General features: G+C 49.2%; 1 protein-coding gene across 1 annotated transcript in view; it reads right to left on the minus strand.

The window, feature by feature from the left end:
* Window positions 1–24,086, minus strand: part of TG (thyroglobulin) — a 234,181-nt gene that overhangs the window by 98,476 nt on the left and 111,619 nt on the right. The window contains exons 36-40 of the mRNA XM_005900741.3: window positions 22,339–22,503; window positions 16,614–16,833; window positions 14,951–15,044; window positions 12,797–12,956; window positions 5,434–5,636 (exon numbers count right to left, since the gene is read on the minus strand). Coding sequence (XP_005900803.2) covers window positions 5,434–5,636; window positions 12,797–12,956; window positions 14,951–15,044; window positions 16,614–16,833; window positions 22,339–22,503 — 842 coding nt within the window. The remainder of the gene's footprint in view (window positions 1–5,433; window positions 5,637–12,796; window positions 12,957–14,950; window positions 15,045–16,613; window positions 16,834–22,338; window positions 22,504–24,086) is intronic.

The raw sequence follows: 24,086 nt of genomic DNA on the forward strand, positions 1-24,086 counted from the left end.
AAACTTGCAGCTGGAGAGAGAGGAGACCAGGGAACACAAGAGGAAGCCACACTGGTTAGTGTATTGGCGTCTCCTTGAGGTGCAGTCATAAGAAAACAGGGTTTCGTGACTTTTGAGGCTGTCTCATCCGACTTGGGGCTGGACATCCAAGATCCAGGGAGATAACAACTTCTTAGTGATTGTTACGAAAGTTTGGTCTCGCCTAGACACTCCTGCATGTTACTTGTGATAACTCTGCAATTTGTTCTTCCAAGAATTCCTTCCACAGATATGTTTTTGTACACCAACTAGATACCAGACACTGTTCTAGGGGCTGCGACCATTGCAGGGAAACCAGAAGAGGACCCTGCAAGCAAGCAGGGGGCAGGCGGTGTCCTTCCCAACCTAAGTCCCCAGGGGAGGCTCTCCTCTCCTTGCGTCCCCTCCCTTCTGCCTAAACTTCTAGACCCAGCCCCTCAGATGACAGCAAGACCCCAGGATGACAGAGAAACACATAGAAGGAATGTGGCCCCGGAGAAATCATGAGCTATCTGGACTCCCCACCTGGGAAAATGTTATGGGAAAGAGAAAAAAGAAACTCACTTGGTATTTAAGCTGCTTTCATGATGGGTCTCCTTATTAAAGCAGTTGAGCATTTGCTTCAAAGTGCAGAGAAATAAAAGGGCTTTCCAGTTAGCTCAGTGGTAAAGAATCCGCTTGCCAATACAGGAGACTTGAATTCTATCCCTGGGTCAGGAAGATCCCCTAGAATAGGAAATGGCAACCCACTCTAGTATTCTTGCCTGGAAAATCCCATGGGCAGAAGTACTTGGTAGGTTACAGTCCATGGGGTTGCACAGAGTCAGACATGACTGAATGACTGAGCACACACACTCTCACACAGAAATAAACCTGATTTGCAGATAGTGAGATAACTTTATAAAAATCCAATGGACCCAGCAGACAAAGTATTAGAGATGATAAGAAGGCTGAGCAGATGCAGAACCAACTTAGTTCCCAACACCCATGTTTACCGACTGGAGAGTAACACAGAAAACATGAAACCACTTAGGAAGGGTCTTGCCTCACAGCAAGTTTGCAAAGCTTTTATGGAGAAAAGTTCAAAACTCTATGAAAAGATAAGGCGACAAAAATACTATGGGCCTGGTTATAGGGTTAAGCTGATATAAGAACTAACATCCTAAAAACATATTTTGCCAAAATGATTTGAAAAAGTACATGAAACTACTGTCCAATTCCCATCAGGAATATTTTTTAAAATCAGTGAACTTATTCTGGCTTCCAGGGTAGCTCAGTAGTAAAGAACCCGCCTGCCAGTATAGGAGACACAGTTTCAATCCCTGGGTCCGGAAGATCCCCTGGATAAGGAAACGGCAACCCACTCCAGTATTCTTGCCTGGGAAATCCCATGGACAGAGGAGCCTGGCGGGCTACAGTCCGTGGGGTCTCAAAGAGTCAGATGTGACTTAGTGACTGAACAAAAACAACATTAAAACGTATCCCAACGTACATACAGAAGCATCAAAACCCATGAATAGACAGGCCAATTTTGCCTTAGAGAAGTACCAGGGTAGGTGAGTGCTCCTGAGAGGTTCATGTGGAAACAGGAGAAAACAGTGTTCTGGACCCAAACCACCATCTCCCTCGCACTGGCCCCAGATGGTTTAATGGACTCAGCGTGGTCTTAGATGCTCTCTTTGAACCAGGAGCTGAGCTAAGTGTTAAGGCCGTACTAAGGAGATGAATCCTATACCCAACCAAGCCTGCAGTCACAGTAGAAATGGAATAAGCTGTGCTAGAAAACATGACAAGCAAGTAAAAAAAATCAGAATTCCTAAAAGTTACCAAGCAGAAGTCTCTTCACCACAGTGAGATTCTTTCTGTTTTAGAGATGGAGAAAGGCTTCGAGGTCCCATCCAGCTGAGCCCTAAAGATGGACTGAGTTTCCAGGTGGAAAACAGGACGTGCTGACCACAGACCAGCGCGGAAAAGATCTAGAGGAAGGCGTGGCATTTTCTAGGAATGGTGGCAGAGCTGGTGAGCCTGGACTGCAGGGTTTGTGTGGGAAAGGAGAGAGGAAAATTTAGTGTGAGGCCAACTCCCGGGGCCTGGAGCTCACTCTGAGGAATGTAGAATTGGGGCAACGTTGTAGGAAAGCCATGGAAACTTTTTCTAAGTCCTGTAAATCACAGCGTGGAGGACACGACCTCTTTTACCTTCTCTTAAAACTGGCCAAGGGGTCAATGCCACAGAATTCAGGCTTGTAACATGGCCTCCCCTTCCTTCTTCAACCTTCCACGAGGGTAGGTGAAACCTCCCACCTCCCGACCTGCTTTTGTTTGGAATTGCCTTTGCTTGGCATCGGACATGGGGAACTGGGTTTCTTAAGTTCCCACAGGGTGCAGCACACTTTACAATGAGTTTACATCACGACTCCTCTAATCCTCGGAAAACAGAATTAATCACACCCATTTTATCCATGAAGCAGGTGAAGTAAAGGGTTTCACCCAAGGCCAGCATCTTAACGCAAGCTTGTCTGATTTTAGGCTCTTTGACACACTGAGACCCTGAACACATCCCAGGCTCTTGGAGAAACATTCTCACAGGATTCGGCTTCACAGGTTCCAGCCCCTAACGCAGTGCTTTCTTGACTGTGTGTTCTCTAGCAGGTCACTAAACATCTCTTGGCTTTCTCATGTCTAGATTAGAAACAGAATAAATGTCCCTTGCAAATCAATGTCAGGAACCTATGAGATCATGGATTTATGGTCCCATACACGCTAAACAAATACATATAAGCTATTAATTATCAAAGGAGTCTGTCTCGTTCAAATTTCAATAGTTCTGGCCCCAAGCTTTGCAGAAAGACTGAAGATTTTATCCAAGAATATATCACCACCTCACTTTCATTCCTCCAAACATCTGTTGGTAGAGAGCACGTTGAAGGAACTGCTAATATATTGAAGTATTTTAGTTCTCTCAGTTCCAAATAATTTCACACGCATCCCAAAGACTGTGGGGAACAGTTGTAAAAGCTGTCTCTAAATGACTAAAACAGAAGGAGGATTTATTTTTAAATACACTACCATTTGTTAAAAACAGATTCGTTTTTGAAATTCCCCAAACATCTAAACTCTCCAGAACTTTTAAAAGGAAAATTCTGCCTTCTGGGCCTACTGGAAGGTATTTTTGGTGTCCTCTGGGTCCCCTTGAGTGTCTGGTTTCTGAGAGGGCCCTGGGGGGAATCCCTTTGGGATCAACTCAAAGTCAGGAAGGTCTGCTTTCAACTCCAGAAACTGCAAGATGTTTGTGCTCAGGTCTCCTGCCACTCAGATGGACCCCATATGGAGGGACAGACTGAAGACCACCCGAAGCGAAGGACAAGAAACACAAGAAGGAGGTGGGAGGAAGGGAAGCGGGCCGGCCTGTGGGTCCCAGGACACACACCATCGCTCCCCTACCCAGGTTTGCGAGCCAGCTCCTTCACTGGCTGTCAATCACGGAGCATTGACCATAAGCCAGCAGTGCTGGGTGCCCCGGGCTCTGTGGAGAGCCGGGCACTGCTGGCCCCTGCTGTCCTGGAGTTGACAGTCTGTGGGAGACACACATGTGGCAGGAAGAGTAATTCTGCACTGGTGGGGAAGCAGGAGAAAGGCTGGATGAGATTTACAGGTGGCAGCGGCCACAGGAAGGGGATCCAACCCGAGGCTGGAAAGTCTGGAAGGAGTCCCTGAAAGACGAGTAGGTCAGGAAGGAGAACGATGGGAGGAAAGCACTTCAGGCAGAGGAGAGCACCTGGAGGAGGCTGAATATAGCACAGACTTCTCAGTAAATACTAGAAGGCTCCGTGGCTGCCGGAGATACAGAAAGTGGCAGGAGGCGCTGCTCCCTCTCAGGGCAGAGACAATGCCCATCCAGCCTCAACTGTGCGCTCTGAACTGGCACTTCTCTACCCTCCTCGTGGTCATGGGTTTGGACCTCAGGAAGGCTGGACAGAGCTGGGTGTGGTTTGATGGCCTTAGAATCGCCAGCTGGTCATGTCACTGGCCCTGACGGTTCTCCGTTGCTCTTTCCTTTGTGTCACTTAACAGTCTCCTCATTGCTTTCTTTTCCTCCAGCACTGCCCCCGTACATTCATCCTCCGCCAAGCTCTAGAAGTCTGACCCTTCGATGGTAAGAGTGTTCACAGTAACACTATTGCCAGTAGCCAAAAGGGGGAAGCAACTCAGATGTCAATCAGCAGACGAATGGATCAACAAAGCATGGTGTACACACACAATGCAATATCACTCAGCCTTAAAAATAAATGAAATTCTGATGCATGCTACAACATGGATGAACATTGAGGACGTTATGCTAAGTGAAATAAGCCGGTTACAACAGGACAGAGCTCATAGGATTCCACTCACCTGAGATAAATTCGCATTAGAGTAGGGAAATTCACAGAAGACAGAAAGTAGAAGAGACGTTACCAGGGGCTGGGAGGAAAGGAGAGTGGGGAGATAGTGCTTAATAGGTGCAGAGTCTCTGTTTGGAACGATGAAAAGGTGCTGCTGACGATTAACACTGGTGGTCGCACAACATTGTGAATGTACTTAATGCCAGTGAATGGTATGCTTACTAATGGTTAAGGTGGGAAACCAAACCAGCAAACAAACAAAAGCCATCAACGGCTCACATGCACTCAGGATAAAACCCAAGGTGTTCGGTGCAGTCTGGCCGCTCTCTGCCTCCCAGCCTCCACTCCATGGTCCAGGCAGACTCTGCCCTCCCGCTGCACTGCATGATGGGCAGATCCCAGTGAGGAGCCCTTGATGCCAGGACTCTGGTTGTGTGCCAGTACAGCCTGCAGCATCAGCATGCACAGTCCCTCTCCCAGGGCACGCCCTCCTCCCTGAGCTTGGTGGGGGGCTTCTCTCTGAGCTGCCATAAGACTCTCTTTTAAACAGCTGCTTTAAGTGTCTGTCCCCTCTCTCTCAAGTAAACTACAAGCTTCCTGAAAACTAGGGCACAGATCATGTAGTAAGGCATTTCCAGCAATGAGCATAGTACCTGGCACCAGCTGGACATTCAATAAAATTAGAAGCTAATCAGAACAGCCAACAGAGCTTATGCTGTGGTTAACAGGTAGTTTCCTCCATCATAGTTATTCCATCCCTATCATTATCATATCACCATCATCATCATTTTCACCACCTTCATCACCATCACCATCATCATCATCATTAACACTACCCTGTCTACATGATTAGTACTTAAGCTACGAGTAGCTATGAGTAGCCAGTAACATCCTGGCTCATGTACGCATAGAAAGATGGCCATGGGCAGGACACCAATTCAGAACAAAGGAAAAAGGAAATCCAAGCAATCGAAGTCAGGTGGGGGAAGGAAGGACCACCTTCAGCAAGACTGAAGACAGAGTGGGCAGCTCACCATCAGCACAGCTCTCCGGAAGAGTCTGGAGTTGGCGGCCCTGGTGGTTACAAGGTGGATGCTGGCTATATCGGCTCCGCCACGGTCTGCTGCCAGGGTCACGCGCCGAGGGTCCCCGCCAAACGCTCGGATGTGGGTCTGCACCCAGGTCAGAGCCACCACCTGGTCCAGCAGCCCCCAGTTGCCGCTCAGCTCGCTGGACCCTTAAGAAAGAGGAAAGCCTTTAACCCTCTGTGACCCTGCGCCCTGGATGCAGCCAATCAGGCATGTGGTGCCTGTGGGGGACTTAGACTCCTGTCCACCCAGGTCAGGACTGTGGTTTCTCAATATGGTGGGAGAGCCTGGGCTCCGGAATCAGGCCCATCCAGCTGGGATTCTCCCATCAGCCTTTGCCAACTAGGAGACCATGGACACGTCCCTCCACGTCTGTGAACTAAGGCTTTCCCATCCTAGAAGGGGTGGCTCCTCAGATGAGAGGCAACGCGTGTTCAGAGCCCCCACTTGGCACATCCAGGGAAAACAAGATGAGCTTCCTGCCCTGGATCCTCCCTGACTGCCCCTGACTCTCCATGTCTCTTCCCCATGACAAAGGCCAGGCCAGCCTGAGCCATCAGTCTCACCCCTTCCCACCACCTTCCGTGACCTTAAGCAGCACTCAGTAGAGCTGATCTTTTTTTTTCTTATAATTCAGGAAATATTTTGTATTTTATTTTTAGATTTTTTTTTGATGATGACCATGTTTAAAGTCTTTATTGAATTTTTTGCAATATTGCTTCTGTTGTATATTTTGACTTCTTGGCTGCAAGGCATGTTAGCTCCCTGACGAGGGATCAAACATGCACTTCCTGCATTGGAAGGCGAAGTTTTCACCACTGGACCACCAGGGAAGTCCCCAGTAAATATTTTCTGAAAGCTCAGCACTTTAAAAAATTGAATGATTTGGACACAGAAAACATACAGCCAGAACATTCTTCTCCTTGGCATTTGAGACACTCTATGCCCAGGCCCCATGGCCATCTTCTGAATTGAGCGGACCCTCCTTAGTCTACACCACTAAGGACTCTGGAGCACCAGGCCAGTCCTGGTCCGAGCCGAGGCTCACGCCCTTCTTCTCTGGCAGACCCTTGGCTTCAACCACCGCCTACGTGTGGCTGACTCTCAGGATGACGTCGCTGCCCAGAGCACTCTCCAGGCCCAGGTCCCTCACGTGCCTCCAGGAGGCTGTCTCACGGGCACCTCAGGTCCATTCAATCCCAAAGGGAATCGATTCTAAGTCTCTTGAGCGCCCTGCCAGCAGCTTCTCCTGAGTTTCTTACCTTCTCCCTCAAACCCAGCCATACCCACCCACTCCTCTCCTGCACAAGCTTGTGGGTCTTCCCGGACTCCTCTTTCAGCTGCATCCCCTCTTCCCCGCTCCCCTGGTGTGGTGCGTGCTCCCCCACTGATCTCTGCCCCGTCTCTCCTAGAGCTGTTCACTGGCCTCCTGTATCAGCACGCTCCTCCCGCCCCTGAATTCTCCGTGTGCATCCAGAGTGATCTTCTCAATTGTAATTTTGATTATCTCTCTCTCTGAGACACACACACACACACAACAATGTACACACACACCCCCCAATGTACACACACACCAGTGTACACACATACACTAGTGTACACACACCAAGGTACACACACACACACGAGAAAGTACACACACACAAACACACACACCAGTGTACACACACACACACACAATCAATGTACACACACACACACACACCCCCTGCCCCATCCTATGTAAAGTCTCCCATCTCATCTCATGGTCCTTCGGGCACCATTTCTTCTCGTGCATTCCAAGCCCCCCAGGACCTGGTCATCCTCCTCTCGGGGCACATCTCCCTCTGTCTCTCCCCTGTCCTGTGCCACAGCCACCCAGGCTCACCAGCAGATGCTCAAACACAGCAGCCCTCCCCTCCCCCACCCTGGGCTCGGCACATGTGACTTCCTTCACCCAGACCCCTCCCTCTGCCCTTGACCTGCCCTAGCTCTGACCTCCGACCCAGTCATCCTCTGAGTCTGAGTTACAGCGTCAACTCACAGGCAGCCTCGGGGGAAGTGAGGGTCCCCTTTCAGAGTACTTGTCAGCATGGGCTCCCCTGCGAGACTCTGCCCTCCACTAAAGCCAGTGGCACGCAGTCGGTCCTTATGAAATGTTAAGTGAATGAAATGACTACACTTATGATGAACACGATTCAGTATCAAGTGAGAAACTATCAACAAAAACCCATTTCCCCAGATAGAAAAGCAGCAAGACCTTGCATCCTGATTCCCCAGCCTGCTGTTCACAAAGAGCTGACGACACACCAGCTCGGTGCACATAATGGTTCGAATTACTCCTCCAGCTGGGGAGATGCTCAGAATTTCTTCAAACGCATTTCATGTTCTGGGTTTAATGAAGCCATTGGCACCCTTCTCGGTGGGCTTTTCTGGATTGCAGACACATTCTGTTTGTTTTCAAGGTCTCAGGGAGGGCAGGAAGGCTGGGCAGCGGCTGAACAAGACCCGGTCTGAGAGGTGACGCCCACAGCCTGCATTTCCAGGGACAATATAGAGGCAGGACACTGTCCCTGACTTCCAGGGCCCCATGTACCAGCTTCCCACTGACAACGCTGACCTTCTGGGGTCTACAGACCCCTAGGAAGTCACAGATGAGGGTGCTTTCAGGAAGCAAATCTGAACCGGGCTTCACTTTATGCCAGCACCGTGCCAAGTAGTGCAGCCAGCAAGACAGACAAGGTCTCAGCCCTCAGGGCAGACAGCCTCCAGGACACGCACAGGGAGCAGCCAACTAGCTGATCCGAGATGGTCTAACTCAACCCTTTTATTTCCTAGTAGAACCTAAGACTTGAAAAGGAAAGAGTTTGTTTAGTTGCAAGAAGTAAATTTTCTTTCAGATTTTATTTTTAATGTGGGACCAAAGTCTTTATTGAATTTGTTACAATACTGTTTCTCTTTTATGTTTTGGTTTTCTGGCCACAGGGCATGCAGGATCCTAGCTTCCTGATCAGGGAAGGAACCCACACTCCCTGAACTGGAAGGCGAAGTCTTAACCACTGGGATGCCAGGGAAGTTCCCTAGAAGCAAATCTGAGATAGAATTGGCTCTTAAATCTAACACACACTCAGTACCTTTTGTCCTAACATTCAATCCAATTCAGCAAACATTTGTCAAAAAAAAAAAAAAAAAAAAATCTATGGTGTGCAAGGCACTCTGTTATTTTCATTAAAAATTTTAGGTACTCTTTTTATGGAACCTCTGCTCAGAAGCCTTCATAACTCCTTCATTCCTGCTGCACACAAAGTCTAACTTCTTCCTGGCTTTTCCTCCCCTCTAAGATTAACTTCAGGCTTCCCTGGTGGCTCAGCTGGTAAAGAATCTGCCTGCAATACAGGAGACCCGGTTTCTATCCCTGGGTTGAGAAGATTCCCTGGAGGAGTGTCTGGCAACACACTCCAGTATTCTTGCCTGGAGAATTCTATGGACAGAGGAGGCTGGTGGGCTACAAGTCCATGGGGGGTGGGTCTCAAAAAGTCGGACAAAACTGAAGCGACTAAGCAGTAGCAGCAAGATTAACTTCAGCCCATCTGAGCAGTCTGCGTTCCCTTCATTTTCCAGCACCCATCCTACTCCAGACCTTGGGGTCTGCTCATCGCCTGTGCTCATCACCCTACAGTCTGGTCTTGGCTGAGCTCCATTCTCTTCATCTTCAGGGCTGAGCTCTGGTCTCACCTGGCTCAGCCCCACCACAAACATGCAGCAAGCAGTGCTGCTGGGGGCATGAAACTGGACAGGGCTGCTCTCTGCTGGCCAGGCATGTACAGTCCAGGAGGGAGTCCAGGATGTGAGTGGAAGATCTCTGGATAACGTGATCATGCACTTCTCCAACTGCCTCACCCCACCCTGATCTAATCCTCCAGCTCTCTTCTCCCCACTCTCTGTTCAGAACACATCAGCAAGCATTCAGTTGTTCCCTCATGGTCTAAATGGCTCTTGCTTGCTCATTTGATTTATTCAGTTATCCTTCTAAAGCTCCTCAGCCAGGCTCACAGCAGTTCCTCCCCCAGTTCTTGTTGATGGCCATCAGTAAAAGGGATCATGGTGCATGGGCTGTGCAGGTGGGTTATGGAGCCAGACCAGTCAGGCACTGGTCTTACTCCACCCCTACAAGCTCAGCAGGGCCCTGGATGAGTTACTTAATGTGACTTGACTTTCTCCGTCTGTAAAATGGGATAACAATAGTACCAACTTCAACAGGTTGTTATGATGATTGAATTTGTTAAGATTTGTAAAAGGAACAGAATGATGCAGAGCCTAGTATAAAGTACTCTAGAAGTTATTTGTCTTTTCTTAAATAAAATAAAACAGGTTTAGATCCAGCTATTATCTCACAGATGCCCTTTGTGGGGTCTATGTTGTCTTCAGCAACAGAAGTTGCACTGGTGATGGAACAGGACTCTGGGCCTGTTCTTCTGGTCAAAAAGGGGAGCAGACCCCTCAGAGGGGAGCCTCTAAGGGGAAGCTCTGAGTGCCCCCAGGATGATGGGGTGATGGGCACATTACAGGGCCTGGCCTTCGGTCTGGCTCCCAGGCCAAAGCACACTTCCTCTGCTCCCACACCATGCAGGAGGCCTGCGGGCCATGGCCCACCCACTCCTCTGACCCTACAGGCCACTGGCCCTGGGTCCCCTCACCGCATTGCTTTGCCAGAGAGAGGAGGGTAATCACTGTGCCCTACACTGGCGGGGTCTGTCCTGCCTGTGAGATCCAGGCAGGGGGACCCCTTCACTTCCTTTCCACCTGCTCTTCACCAGGAACCATGCTCCTTCTAAGTACTATTGAGTTTGGGCTTTTCTCTCTGAGAACACAAGTTTGTCTAGTCGGCAGCAGAGCTGACATCAGTTTCTGTTTCCATCTCTCTCCCATCTCTTTCTTAATGTGCCTCTGGAGTCTGGCGCTCTCGGGGGATTATCTTCACTCTGAGCTACAACAGCAGATGCCGCGTGCATTCATCACATGAGATAAAGTACATGAAGTGGCAACTCGGCATGAGTCAGTAACTGCCAGGGCTGCTGCTGGCCAGATGCAGGGCCCAGACATGGCTGTAGCAGAGCCCTCACTTACAGAGGCCCTGCTAGGGAAAGGGAAGGGGTGTTAACCTTGGGAGCCCCTGTGAGGTACCAGCAAGCTTCCAGATGTTTGCCTTCACATGCCTGATCTCATGAGAGGTGAGCGACCTGGGATGGATGAGATGCGGAGGGACTGAACCCAGGTCTCCTGCATTCTAGGCATATTCTTTACCCTCTGAGCCACCAAGAGCCTAAGGGGGCTGGTAAATGATCCACCTGCCAATGCAGTAGATGCTAGAGATGTGGATTTGATCCCTGAGGTCGGGGAAATCCCCTGGAGTAGAAAATGGCAACAGACTTCCAGTATTATTGCCTGGAGAATTCCATGGACCGAGGAGCCTGGCTGGCTACAGTCCATGGGGCCACAGAGATGGGGACACAACTGAGCGACTGAGCACACACACTCAGAAGTGAGGCAGAAAGCCCCTTGACCTCTCTGAGCCCCGTGCTTTTCTCTGTGAAATGGCCATACTGTGCTGACCTCGCGGAGGTACCTGGAGACTAGGATGACGTCATCTGGGAAAGACGTCTGGTAGAGACACGGACACTGCGTGAGCGTCACTCTCTTTCTCTCTTGTTTACGGCATTGCTTTAAGCAGAGGAACAGGCAGTGTTGCAAGCCAGGAGTGAGAAGGGGTGGGTGTTCTCTGCCTCCCCCAACACTGCTCCCAGAAATGGGGTCGCCTTCCCAGAAGCCTGCAGAATTCTCCATAGATTACAGCCCATGAAATCATAAGCCCGCCCCCTCACCGACGGGTAGCATATGGAAATTCTCTTCTGTCTGGAAAAGCTCTGAGCCGGAGTCAGCCAGGTCTGTGGAAAGCCCCACCCGAGCGGGTCCCACAGGCTGGCTTCTGAGTTTCACCATCTCTTTAGCGAAAGGAGCTCCTGACTTAAGAGTCATCAGTGGTGTTTTTGAAAAGAGGAAAGAAAATCCAGCAGGAGAGTCCAGTGCTCTAGCAGCCGCCGCTGCCTCTCTGAAGGAAAGCCTGGAATGGGTTCATCAGCCACACTCCCCTCATTGCCACTGGTCACATGTTGCCTTAACTTGTTGCCCGTCTCATGTCTGCTGTGCAAACCTAAAGTCTTTGTTATGACACTCAAGACCTCTAGCCACATGATCCACCCAGCCCTATCCCCCAGGGCTCCGGGGTTCTGCTCACGCTGGATGCCTGCCTCACTCACCCACGCTCTGGAGGAGCCGTGGTTCCGGCCACATTACATCCCACCCCCCGCCCCCAACCATATCCATCATGCAAGACATCCCAGGTCTTAAACGAGACCCCCAAAGAACAGAGATGATGCTCAGCGCTGTCCTTGAGGACACACAAAGCCCATCACAGCCTCTGGAGCCCCTTCACACATAGCACCTTGCATGAGTCTCACAGTGACTTTGTTAGTTGGGTTAAAATTACTCCTATTTTAGAGGAGAAAACTGAGACTTGGAGAAAGGGAGGGTTTTGTCCAAGGTCACACAGAAAACACATGGCTCTTTGGATTCCCAGACCAGGACACCTGCCCTCCACCACAGCCGCCTAACAAACAACTGCTCTACCACTGGAGGTGGGGTGGGGTTGGGTGGAGTGGGGCTGGGGTAGAGATGAAAGAAAAGATGCGGGTGGATGATGCTGGGATTGGTCCAAGCCTCAGTTCTGCCCTGGGGGCTGGTGGGAAGGTGGAAGGTGTAGCCTGAGGGATAATGTCTGTGACTGCAAAGAAGACAGGCCAGAAGTTGACGGTGATGATGGAAATCATTGTCTATGCAGCCCTTGCTCCAGGAAACGGCTCTCTGAAGACCCCAGAGCTCTTATCCACCCCTTAGCATCTCCAGGGCACATGGACCCTGGTGGTGAATCCTGGCTCTGCCTTTTCCTGACCATGTGAGCCTGAGCAAGGGTCTAGCCCTCTGGGGTCTCAATATGCACAAGCATACACACAGAGTTATTAATATCACAAGACAAAACACTTAAGGTACTTGGAACGGCTTCAGACACGTGGTGAGTTTCATCAGTGGCAACTGTGACCTACGGGCATCAGCATGGCTGGAGTGTCTCATGAAGGTACTGGCTGTACTCAGTGGGCTGGAGGAGGGCCAGGGGCCGGGAAGGGATGAGGTTTTAGGAAGAAAGGACTAAACGCACACAAAGAACACACTCGGCTCAGGGAGTCAGCGGTCCCCACCAACCCCAGCAACTCACCGGAACTCAGGAAGCCGAAGATGCCCGTGCGATAGCTGGCTGTGACCACAATGAGGTTGCCGACAGCAGCCAGGAAGGAGCCATCCACTGCCGGCCGGTCCCCAGTGCCCTTGCCCTCCGCGGCATTGTGGAAGAACACCAGCACGGACGCGTTGGGGGCCTGCAGGGGGTGCAGAAATGTGGGGGCTACAGGCGGCCACCTCCCCCTCCAGCGCTTGGGCAGGGCACCTTTGCCATGTAGGTGCCAGACCGAGCCAACACACAACTCTGGGTGTGTCAACACACCTACCCCAAGGCCAGGCAGGGGCAACAGAGCAGCCCAAGAGAGAAGTGGCAAAGCTACTTTTGACTGGAAACTCCCTGATGGGGAAGGGGTCCTGGATTTGAAGTCAGGATATGGGGATCAAGCCTCTGCTCAGGCCAGCTGTGCTTTCTTAGTAAGCCACGAAGCCTCTCCTAGCCTCAGATTCTACACCTCTAAAGTGGGAAAGGGGGGAGAAGATAGAAATAAACATACCTATCATTTCCTCCTAGAGTCCGTGTGAAGACCAATGACATTGTAGATCAACTGTAAAGTACTGTCGTCAACTTCTTGCTCACATTATGGCAAAAGTGTATGCTCACTGGTCACCACTCACTGGCTTAGTCGTGAACTCTGGGACTCGACTGACCAAATCTACAGTAATAATTCACTAGCTGAGTGACCTTAGGCAAGTCATCTGACCTCTCTGAGCCTTGGGCTTTTCATCTATCCAATGGGAATGATACCTCTTAGAAGCGTCAGGAGGATCAGAAGGATGCTATGAGGTGTTCAGCCGATGACGGGCACAGACCTCCAGAGGTGGTCCCACCCCCAGCCCCTGTTCTTTCCAGTGGGTTCAACACTGTCCAGTTCCTACACTGCCCGAGTGATGGTCTCCTCCAGGCTTTAGGTGTGGTCTGTGTCCCACTCTTTGCCATTTACAACGTCTCTCTTATCACCTGTTCATTGGTTAATTAGTATCTATGCCTTGTTTTATTCCATTCTCATAAGAACTTCATGAGCTGATGCTATTTCTCTCCCTACTTGTCAAAACAGGAAACCGGGGCACAAAAAATGTGAGTTGCCTTCTCCAGGCCAGGGAGGCAGTGGTAAGTGGCAGGCTGGTTTGGAGCCAGGACTTAATTCAACACCCCACAATGATCTGGGGCTGGGCATCACCATCACCTCCCTCACCCTAAGCTCTACGCTTCTATTGATGCAGCCCAGAGGAGGCTCCACGTTCAGATGCCCTTGTTCCAAATCTCACTCAGCAGCTTGCTGTGCTCAAATCTCCAAAGTGCATTGCCTCTGGCTGCTGGTGGCTCAGGGACCGGAAGTGGAGGCGCATCACATCCACTGTGGGATCTGCCAACACGACTCACGTTTCCTAAGGCTCATCGGTTCCGTTTTCTCTCATGAGTTCTGACCCTTCCCCCAAAACAGGAAACTCAACTCAACATCAGGATCCTAGATGCTACTTAGGCAGGTACAGGCTTCAAAACAGGGCCTAACCAGAGTCAACCCTGAATATTCACTGGGAGGACTGAAGCTGAAGCTCCAGTACTTTGGCCACCTGATGTGAAGAGCCAACTCACTGGAAAAGACCCTGATGCTGGGAAAGATTGAAGGCAGGAGGAGAAGGGGGTGACAGAGGATGAGATGGTTGTATGGCATCACCAACTCGATGGACATGAGTTTGAGCATGCTCTGGGAGTTGGTGATGGACAGGGAAGCCTGGCATGCTGCAGTCCATGGGGTTGCAAAGAGTCGGACACGACTGAGTGACTGAACTAAACTGCCTATTTCTGCTCCTCCCGCTGTAATGAAAGCCCCCTTGAGGACAGCAACTTTATTTTGTTCATAGCTGCAACCCATGGAGAACAGACCCTCCCATCACTGGCGCTTTATGAATATCTCTTAGAGAACTGAACCCAGATAACCATGCCCCATGCTCCCATGCAGGAGATGAGAGGAGGCCCTGGAGGAACCAGGCTGGCGCTCAGCCCCTCAGGCCTCAGGGAGCCAAGAACCAGCCAGGAGAGCACGGGGCAGACCATGCTGGCAGTGCAGGGGTTGGGAATTTCCAACAGGGCAGCTTTCACAGAAAACATAGCAAGGGCTGTCGAACTCACCATGTTCTGCGGGACAAACACGTTGAGATACAGGCAATCTTCGCTGACCCCGGGAGGCGTGGGCGTCCTGATGCCTGGCTGCCAGCACCTGGCCCTGCAGATACAGATGGATGGCGTGTGACTTGCAGGAAAAACAATTAAAGAGACACACTCAGCTCTCCTGCATGCCCAGCAGCAGCAGCAGAACCCACTGCCCAATTCTGAAGGCCCAGCAGCCCACTGACAATTAGGCAGCTTCAGGAAATGGTTAGTGGGATTGGTGAGTAAATGCTGGAAGGAGCAGGATGACCACCAGTCTCTCAATCATGGGCCTGAGGAGTGTCCCCTGGGCAAGGTGCCCGCCCAGATAGAGCAGAGGAACACGGGTGTCACCTGGGCCCTGGAGCCCTGCAGGCTCCAGGGTACAGACCTGCTGGGATGAGGGGCCTCGACCTGCTTTCTCCATCACTACAGAGTCAAGTGTGCTGGTCGAAACATCTCCTGGCATAAGAGCTGAGATGCATATCTGGGACACACATGAAGCAAGCATGATGGTTACCTGTCCAAGCCTGGTTAGTACTGGGCTCTGATGGACCAAGCTCTCACTGCTCTTCACTCGAAAGCCTGTCAAGTGGGTGGATCCTAACCCAGTGAAGTTCTCTAATTAGTGCTTATTTGTTCCTTTTGTCTCCCAGGGGTGACTTTCATGGCTTTCTGCATCCTTCTGCCACTGTCCTAGCTTAAGTCTTCCTGTCGCTCGCCTGGAATATCCCAGAGCCTCCTGCTCATCCCTCTGTCTGGTCCTGAGCTCCTAGAGCTGCCCACCAACTGGCCGTGGGCAGTGATGGACACGGAGAATGTGGCTGCGTCCTCGGGACAGAGCTCCGGACACCTGTGCGGAGGGAAAGGCCGTGGGGCGAGAGAGGCAGGCACAGGTGCTCCTTCCACAGATACTCTGAACATGCTTTCATCAGAAAAATGACAAAATCGTGTCCCGTCTGTCAACTATCTACAGTGGTACATGCATGGGAGGGAATGGGCAAAATTGAAAAGCAGAGGAAGGAAAATAGGATATTCCATTTTTTCCCCATTTTTGAAAACTCCTTTTAATATGTCTATTGGGGGAATGAAAAGACCTTTTACATTATTATTTTTTAATTATTATTATAAGCTATGCTTTTCCTTCTCTGCTTATTTCTCAGCCCCACTGATGTCAGATGTAGCTGGGAGGTTGAGTTCCGGCCACTGCCAAGCTGGGGCACGTGATGAATGTGCCCCGCCCATGGGCATGGCCCAAGGAAACCTCCCCTGCACTAACAGCCTCTCTTTCCTGGATGCAAAGTCAAGGGAGGTTCCTAGAAGGAAACTTGGAAGGTCTGTGCTGAAAAAGACACGCCAGCTTGGGTCCCCGCATCACTGCATGGAGCAGAGCACACCAGCCCCTCCATCACCAAAGGAGGCAGGACCAAGACAATGTTAAGTCACGGACAAGTGGGGGTTTATGTGTAAGAGCACTCAACGTCATCTTAGCTAATGTACCCCCAGTGCACGGCTCAAATCCTAACGCACTGCTCTGTTATCAACTCTCACTTTGAAGGCTTAGAATGGGAGAAGGCTTCTCTGGACACCACTCCCCCCACCCCCCCTCCCCCCCACCACCAGATGTATTCCACTCCATCCTTACCGTGGCTTGGTGGCTTCCCAGGACCCAGTCCAGTTCAAGTGCTCGGGGGCCCGGAAGCGTTTCTCCCCCAGGGGTGGGGCGGCATACGGAACTCCCAGGAACTGGTCCACTGGCTTCCACGAAGTGCCCACTTGAATGGCCTGTGACCTGCCCAGCAGCTGGCCATGGGTGGCAATGGGCACTGAAGGTGAAGATGTCCCAAAGCCGGGCAGAGGGATGTCTGGAGTGGGGGAAGGAAGAGAGCATAGTACATGCTCTATTGAGGGGTATTCCAGACATGTTTTAAGAAACAAATCAAAAAGACCAAACACTGCTTTCTGCACTTAAAAAAAAAAAAATGTTAGTTATTCATTCAGGCCCCAATAACTTAAGTCTAGTCAAGTTAGTGTCTAATGCGGAAAAAGAAAAAAGAAACCCAACAAAGACACCTGATCTTCCCCAGGCACTGAGCAATCCTTCCCTCAGTTCTGTCATCTCAAGTTCTTTCCAGGGAGATCACCCAGGCCCACAAATCCTGACTCGCCTCCCTGGGACCAGATGTCATCACGATTCTGGATTACTTGGATTTTAAAAAGAACAGAGGGGCCCAGACCATGCAAGGTCCAATCGTCCAGGGGAGTCTGGACTTGAGCCCATCACTGGACGCACCAGTTACTTCCAGGAGGAAATGTACGGGCTGGTCCTGCTAAGACGGATGAATACCTGATATCATTTCTTCAGTCAACTTTGGGTCAGATTTTGACCCCAAACGAGTTTGCCAAAAACTTACAAAAATATTTTTTTCTGACTTTAAGACTGCTTGGATTTTAGAACTATCACTGAGGCACTGCAGACCCGATAAGTACATTTCACTGGTGAGGAAGTGGGTTTAGGGGCTGAGGGTGGGTAGCTGTCAGGATGTCAAGGTGATGAGGTAAGAGTCAAAGCTGTACTTTTCTGAGCCTGAGCTCTGACCACGGGGCCAGAGGTTCACACGGGTCAAGGGTTGGGCCTGGCCTGCAGCACCCATCCTTCCTCTGTGCCTGTCTGGATCCCACCTGGTCCTTTAGGTCAGGCTGGTGTGGCCGGCCATCCTGCCCTGTGCTCCACAGGCCTCCCGCCCCTCCCAGCAGTGCTAATCTCCAGACACTTATCAGCCTCCCTGTAGCCTTATCTTATCCTCTCTGCTGTATTCCCTCACATTCATTCATTGAGTTAATATACTTTTATCAGCTCAGTTTAGTTCAGTTCAGTCACTCAGTCTTGTCTGACTCTTTGCAATCCCATGGACTGCAGCAAGCCAGGCTTTCCTGTCCATCACCAACACCTGGAGTTTACTCAAACTCATGTCCATCGAGTTGATGATGCCATCCAACCATCTAATCCTCTGTCGTCCCCTTCTCCTCCTGCCATCAATCTTTCCCAGCATCGGGGTCTTTTCAGATGAGTCAGTTCTTCAAATCAGGTGGCCAAAGTATTGGAGTTTCAGCTTCAACATCAGTCCTTCCAATGAATACTCGGGACTGATTTCCTTTAGGATGGACTGGTTGGATCTCCTTGCAGTCCAAGGGACTCTCAAGAGTCTTCTGTAACACCATAGTTCAAAAGCATTAATTCTTCAACCCTCAGCTTTCTTTATAGTCCAACTCTCACATCCATACATGACCACTGGGAAAACCATAGCTTTGACTAGACGGGCTTTGTTGGCAAAGTAATGTCTCTGCTTTTTAATATGCTGTATAGGTTGGTCATAACTTTCTTCCAAGGAGCAAGCGTCTTTTAATTTCATGGCTGCAGTCACCATCTGCAGTGATTTTGGAGCCCAAAAAAATAAAGTCTGTCACTGTTTCCACTATTTCCCCATCTATTTGCCATGAAGTGATGGGACCAGATGCCATGATCTTAGTTTTCTGAATGCTGAGTTTTAAGCCAACGTTTCCACTCTCCTCTTTCACTTTCATCAAGAAGCTCTTTAGTTCTTCTGTGCTTTCTGCCATAAGGGTGGTGTCTTCTGCATATCTAAGGTTATTGATATTTCTCCTGGCAATTTTGATTCCAGCTTTTGCTTCATCCAGTCCAGAGTTTCTTGTGCTGTTTTCTGCATATAAGTTAAATAAGCAGGGTGACAATATACAGTCTTGATGTACTCCTTTCCCAATTTGGAACCAGTCTGTTGTTCCATGTCCAGTTCTAACTCTTGCTTCCTGACCTGCATACAGAGTTCTCAAGAGGCAAGTCAGGTGGTCTGGTATTCCCATCTCTTCAAGAATTTTCCAGAGTTTGTTGTGATCCACACAGTGAAAGGCTTTGGATTAAGTGGAAGTAGATGTTTTTCTGGAACTCTCTTGCTTTTTCAATGATCTAACAGATGTTGGTAATTTGATTTCTGGTTCCTCTGCCTTTTCTAAATCCAACTTGAACATCTGGAAGTTCACAGTTCACACACTGTTGAAGCCTGGCTTGGAATTTTGAGCATTACTTTACTAGCGTGTGAGATGAGTACCAGCTCAGGCTCAGTGCCAAATGCCATTTTCAGGGGCTTAAGACAGGCCTGTGTCTGGTTCCCACAGGTCTTAGGGCCTCACCCAGAGGAAACCAACACTGGTGAAGAGATTCTGTGTGTGTGTGTGTGTGTGTGCACACGTGTGTGTGCAGTCTCTCTTATTTATTTCCAACAGATGTGTTTTCTTTGCTCCAATTCACTGTGGGCCGATGGAGAGGGAAAGCTTTGCAGCTTGGTCTGCAGCTCTGTCTGTTTAAAATACACATTTATGATGAACGTAAATGTGGGAGAGGAGGCAGACAGACAGGCAGAAGTTTATCCATTCCTCAAGAGTTTGGTACTATGCAGTGGCTCAACTGGAGGTGGTTTTGACCCCAGGAAACATCTGACAATGTCTGGAGATATTCTGGGGTTGTCACAGGATTGAGGAGAGGTCTGAGCTCCTAATATCTCATAGGATGGAGGCCAGAGATGCTATTAAACAACCTATGATAGAGACAACAGGTCATCCAGTCCCAGGTGTCAGTGTCAGGCGTCGGGGCTGAGACCCCCTGGTGTGATATGCATTCATGACCTCCAGGCCACTGAGGGTCCACGTGGTGAGGAGGAAGCAATGAACGGACCAGCTGCTTTAGAAAAACCTCATAGTTCTTTTGACCCTCGATTTTCCCATCGCCGAGAAAGGAACAGTAGCCGTCCCTACAACACAAAGACATCAGGAAGAAATAACACGATGCCTGTAATGTCCCAAGCGCAGTGCCTGGTGCGTGACCGGAGACCAACACGTGAATGAATGAATGGGGAGAGGGAAGGAAGAAAGGAAGGAAGGAAAGATAGAAAGAAGGAGGGAAGGAGTGGAGGGGTGAAAGAAAGAAAGAAAAAGGAAGGTCAAAAGGTAGAGAGAACAGAAGGAAAGAGTGAGTGAAAACTTGGTTGTTCACACACTGGCGTGTGAGTTATAACCCAAAATGGAAACTTGGGATGGAAAGAAATACGTGCCGCTTTATAATCTGGCCTCGATCACAAATCATGCCTGCTCTCACCCCCACAGTTCCTTCCTTCTCACAAAATTTCCTGTTTCAATTGCAAATCACAGGCTCTCTGGCTAGCATTCAGGACCGACCGTGGATGCTAAGGCAGTGAAAACTCCCAAGGTCAGCTCTTTTGCTTTGCAGGAAACAGCCACATTTCATGAACGTGGCATCATCTCAAGCAGGGAGCAGAGACAGAAAATATAAAAGCTAAAGAATTTTGAGGGAATGCAAGCCTGCTTTCCCATGGACACTGGTATTTAAGCCTCCCTCCAGAGGCTGCCCAATGTATCCCAGATGGAATGAGATCCAACATGTGAAAAATATCTGCTGTGCATTTCTCCCTTTTGAAATCTTTTGCAGAAGTGGAGATTCTTTCTAGAATACCCATATATTTAGGTTCTGTGACTATTTGGATTAAGAAAATTATTTGTAGCTCTATATGTACTTTAGGTGCAAATAAACAAATGTCTATGTAGATACACGTGGGCATGTGTCTTCTGCTGGAGAGTGAGCATTTCATGCTGAATTTGAGACACACAGAATTCAGAGAGAAGCAGTCTGTTTTACAGAACTCATACCTCAAAGTGAAGGCATTTCTCAGCAGGACTACTGTGCAGATTGGCTACACTATGGATGAAATCTATTTAACTCGACCAAATGATATAAGCATCCTGAGAGTCCCTTGGACTGCAAAGAGATCAAACCAGTCCCTCCTAAAGGAAATCAATCCTGAATATTCATTGGAAGGGCTGATGCTGAAGCTGAAGCTCCAATACTTTGGCCACCTGATGCAAAGAACTGACTCATTGGAAAAGACCTGATGCTGGGAAAGATTGAAGGCAGGAGGATAAAGGGATGACAGAGGATGAGATGGTTGGATGGCATCACCGACTTGATGGACATGAGTTTAAGCAAGCTCCAGGAATTGGTGAAGGACAGGGAAGCCTGGCATGCTGCACTCCATGGGGTCACAAAAGTCGGACATGACTGAGTGACTGAACTGAACTGAATAGAAGGCAAGCCTTAAGATTAAGGGCCCAAGACCTTAGTTTATAGGAATCAAAGCACTCCTAAGCCTGGGGACCTTCTCCTGATCTAAACACTGAGGTGGAGGAAAGGGGGAGAGAGGACACCCCTGGATCCAGACAGCCCTAAAGGACCATTAATACTCAAGGACAAGGTGAGGCCAAATCTCACTGTTACCGGGTCTTATAAATAAAGTTTTATTGGTACACAGCTGTGCCCATCGATCTATTATTGTCTGTGGCCACTTTTCTGCTTCAACAGCAGAGTTCAGTAGCTGTAACAGAGACTTGTAGCTGTGAAGCCTAAAATATTTATTATCTGACTCTTTACAGAGAGAGATCATTAACATCTGCTCTTGAAGATAAGATGGCAGACTCAGCCAACATTTCTAAAAAGTTATTCATTCCATCCCGTAAGCATGTCTAGTCGGGAGGGGGTGTCCCCCAGGGCCTTGGCTCCCATGTTTCCTGTTCTATAGCTCATATCATTTCACTTTAGGCTGTAATTATATGCTGCTTGTTCCTTGCCTGCTTCACCCCTGCATCCCCAGCACCCAACACAAGGGCTGACACATGATAACACATTACTGGATGTTTCTAAACTGAACCCAGCCAGAGCAACCACACTCTTTGGTGATGGTGATATGGTCGCTAGGCACTGCAGTTTTGTGGGAGAGGACTGCCCCTAGAGATACGAGACCTGGCTCCAAGTCCCTGTTCCGTCATCACTAGTCGTATGAAACCAGAGAAGTAACCTAACTTCTCTGGACCAGAGTCTCCTGGCCTCTAAGAAAGGGATCAATCCTTTATCTTGATATCTCACAGGATAACATGAGGATCCAACAAGATAAGGTATGTGAAACAACTTTATAAACTCTGAAACAGTACTAAAAAGTGGCCTAATGAATTATTTTATGCAGAAACTCAAAGGCCAAAATGGCTTCTATAACTCAAAAGAAGTCATGAATACAGACAGTGCAGAGAAGTTCTAGGTCAGAAGTAGGCTTTTTTGTCTTCCTTCAGTTCATCCCGTGTAAGTGCCACATAGCCTAAGATGACTTTGACTGACTTTTCCTTAAGAACCTCAAAAGCCGCCGCCCATGAGTCACCACTTTCTCCGACAGTCCCTCCCAGCCATACCCAGGCCCTTGGGAATGTCTGCAAAGACACAGGCTGGCACTCACTTGGCTTCTGGTAGATGTAGGTGGCCTCTTCATGGAGCAGAAGTCGGCAGTTCTGGGCCTGCAGGCTGTGTGTGCAGCTCTGGGTATCAGCATAGAACATACACCTCACAGCCCCAGGTTGGGTCTGCAGAGTGGTGACAAGGCAGTCCTGGTGACGGGAACACTCTGCAGAGGAGAAGAAGGGTGGGGATTGAGCCTGAGAGATCATCTCAGTCAAGTATTCAAAAATACATTCATGAATCCATGCGTCCATTGATCCATCCATCCAGTCATGCCATCCGTGAACCCATCAGTTCATCCATTCATCTGTCCAACCATCTATCTTGCCATCCAACCATACATTCATAAATCCATGCACCCACTGATCCATCCATCCAGTTGTGATCCATGAATCCATCCATACATCCATTCATCCTGCCATCTAACCATACATCCATGAATCCATGCATGCACCCTTCCATCTATCCAAGCATCATCCATTCATCCACTCATGTAATTATACATCCATGAATCTGTGTATCATCCATCCACCCACTCTTCTATTTGTCCCAAGACAACCTGAGGTGCCTGGCAGGAAGCAATTCATCTGAGAGAGAAGACATGGGTGAGGACTTCTCTGCAGTCTCCTCACTTTCCTTCAGGGTCAGCCCAAAGTCACAGTTTCTCAAAGCATAAGCCAGCTAGACATCCTTCATCCAATCACCCTTCATGAATCTATACACCCACTTACGCATCATCCATTCATCTACCCACTTACGCAGGCATACATACACACAAAAACTCACTCCTTCATTTTAGCACCTGGCACAGGGCTAGAATCTTGGAATAAAACACTGGTGGTGGGGGGGGACTCAACTCTCCCATCAAACTATTTTCCACACAACAATCGGGGTTTTCTTTGGTTATTTATCCACAAATGTGCTCTTGTCATTTTTCTGTTTAAAGCATGGCTTTAACATGGCTCCCCACTGGCCTCAGAATTAAGTCATACAAGACAAGGCTGTTCATGCTCTAGCCCACGCCTTCCTCTTCAGCCTCATCTCCCTCTGCCTCCTGCCTCATCACACTCACCATGTTCCATCAAGGGTTATGTCCTTTCCCATGTAAACCAGGTTCTGTCCTAGACAGTTTAAATGATTCATGGCATTAGGATATTTAGTCCTAAGAACAGCCATGAAAATAATGACGTTTCATTCAATTGAGCAAGCTGTGCATTGCCTAAAGCCCTTATTCATAGCCTAATCTCTGCGTTGTGGTACCACCCAGAGTTGTACAGTGTACAACCTATACAACTGCACATGGCAGCCTTGTCTGTAATTTGTGCATGTTGTTTTCCAGCCTTGTAGAGGAGGAGATCCATGGAATCTCAAAATTGCAAAAGCATGAATGGTCTTCCCTTCTAGCTCAGCTGGTAAAGAATCTGCCTGCAATGAAGAACTGGGTTTGATCCCTGGGTTGAGAAGATCCCCTGGAGAAGGGAAAGGCTATCCACTCCAGTATTCTGGCCTGGAGAATTCCATGAACTGTAAGGTCCATGGGGTCACAAAGAATCAGACACAACTGAGCGACTTTCAACTCTCACAAATGTTATCTAATCTTGATCTCTTTCATAAAGTCAAGTCTTTGTAGAACCTTCCTATCAGGTTGTCACCTAGCTTTTGTTTACATACCAGTGACCCAAACCCTCTAAAGGAACTAGGCATCTGTGGACAGCTTTGCCTATTAGAAAGTTCTCTGTATAGCACTGA

This window comes from Bos mutus, chromosome 14, assembly GCF_027580195.1.
Source record: "Bos mutus isolate GX-2022 chromosome 14, NWIPB_WYAK_1.1, whole genome shotgun sequence".
Taxonomy (NCBI): Eukaryota; Metazoa; Chordata; class Mammalia; order Artiodactyla; family Bovidae; genus Bos; species Bos mutus.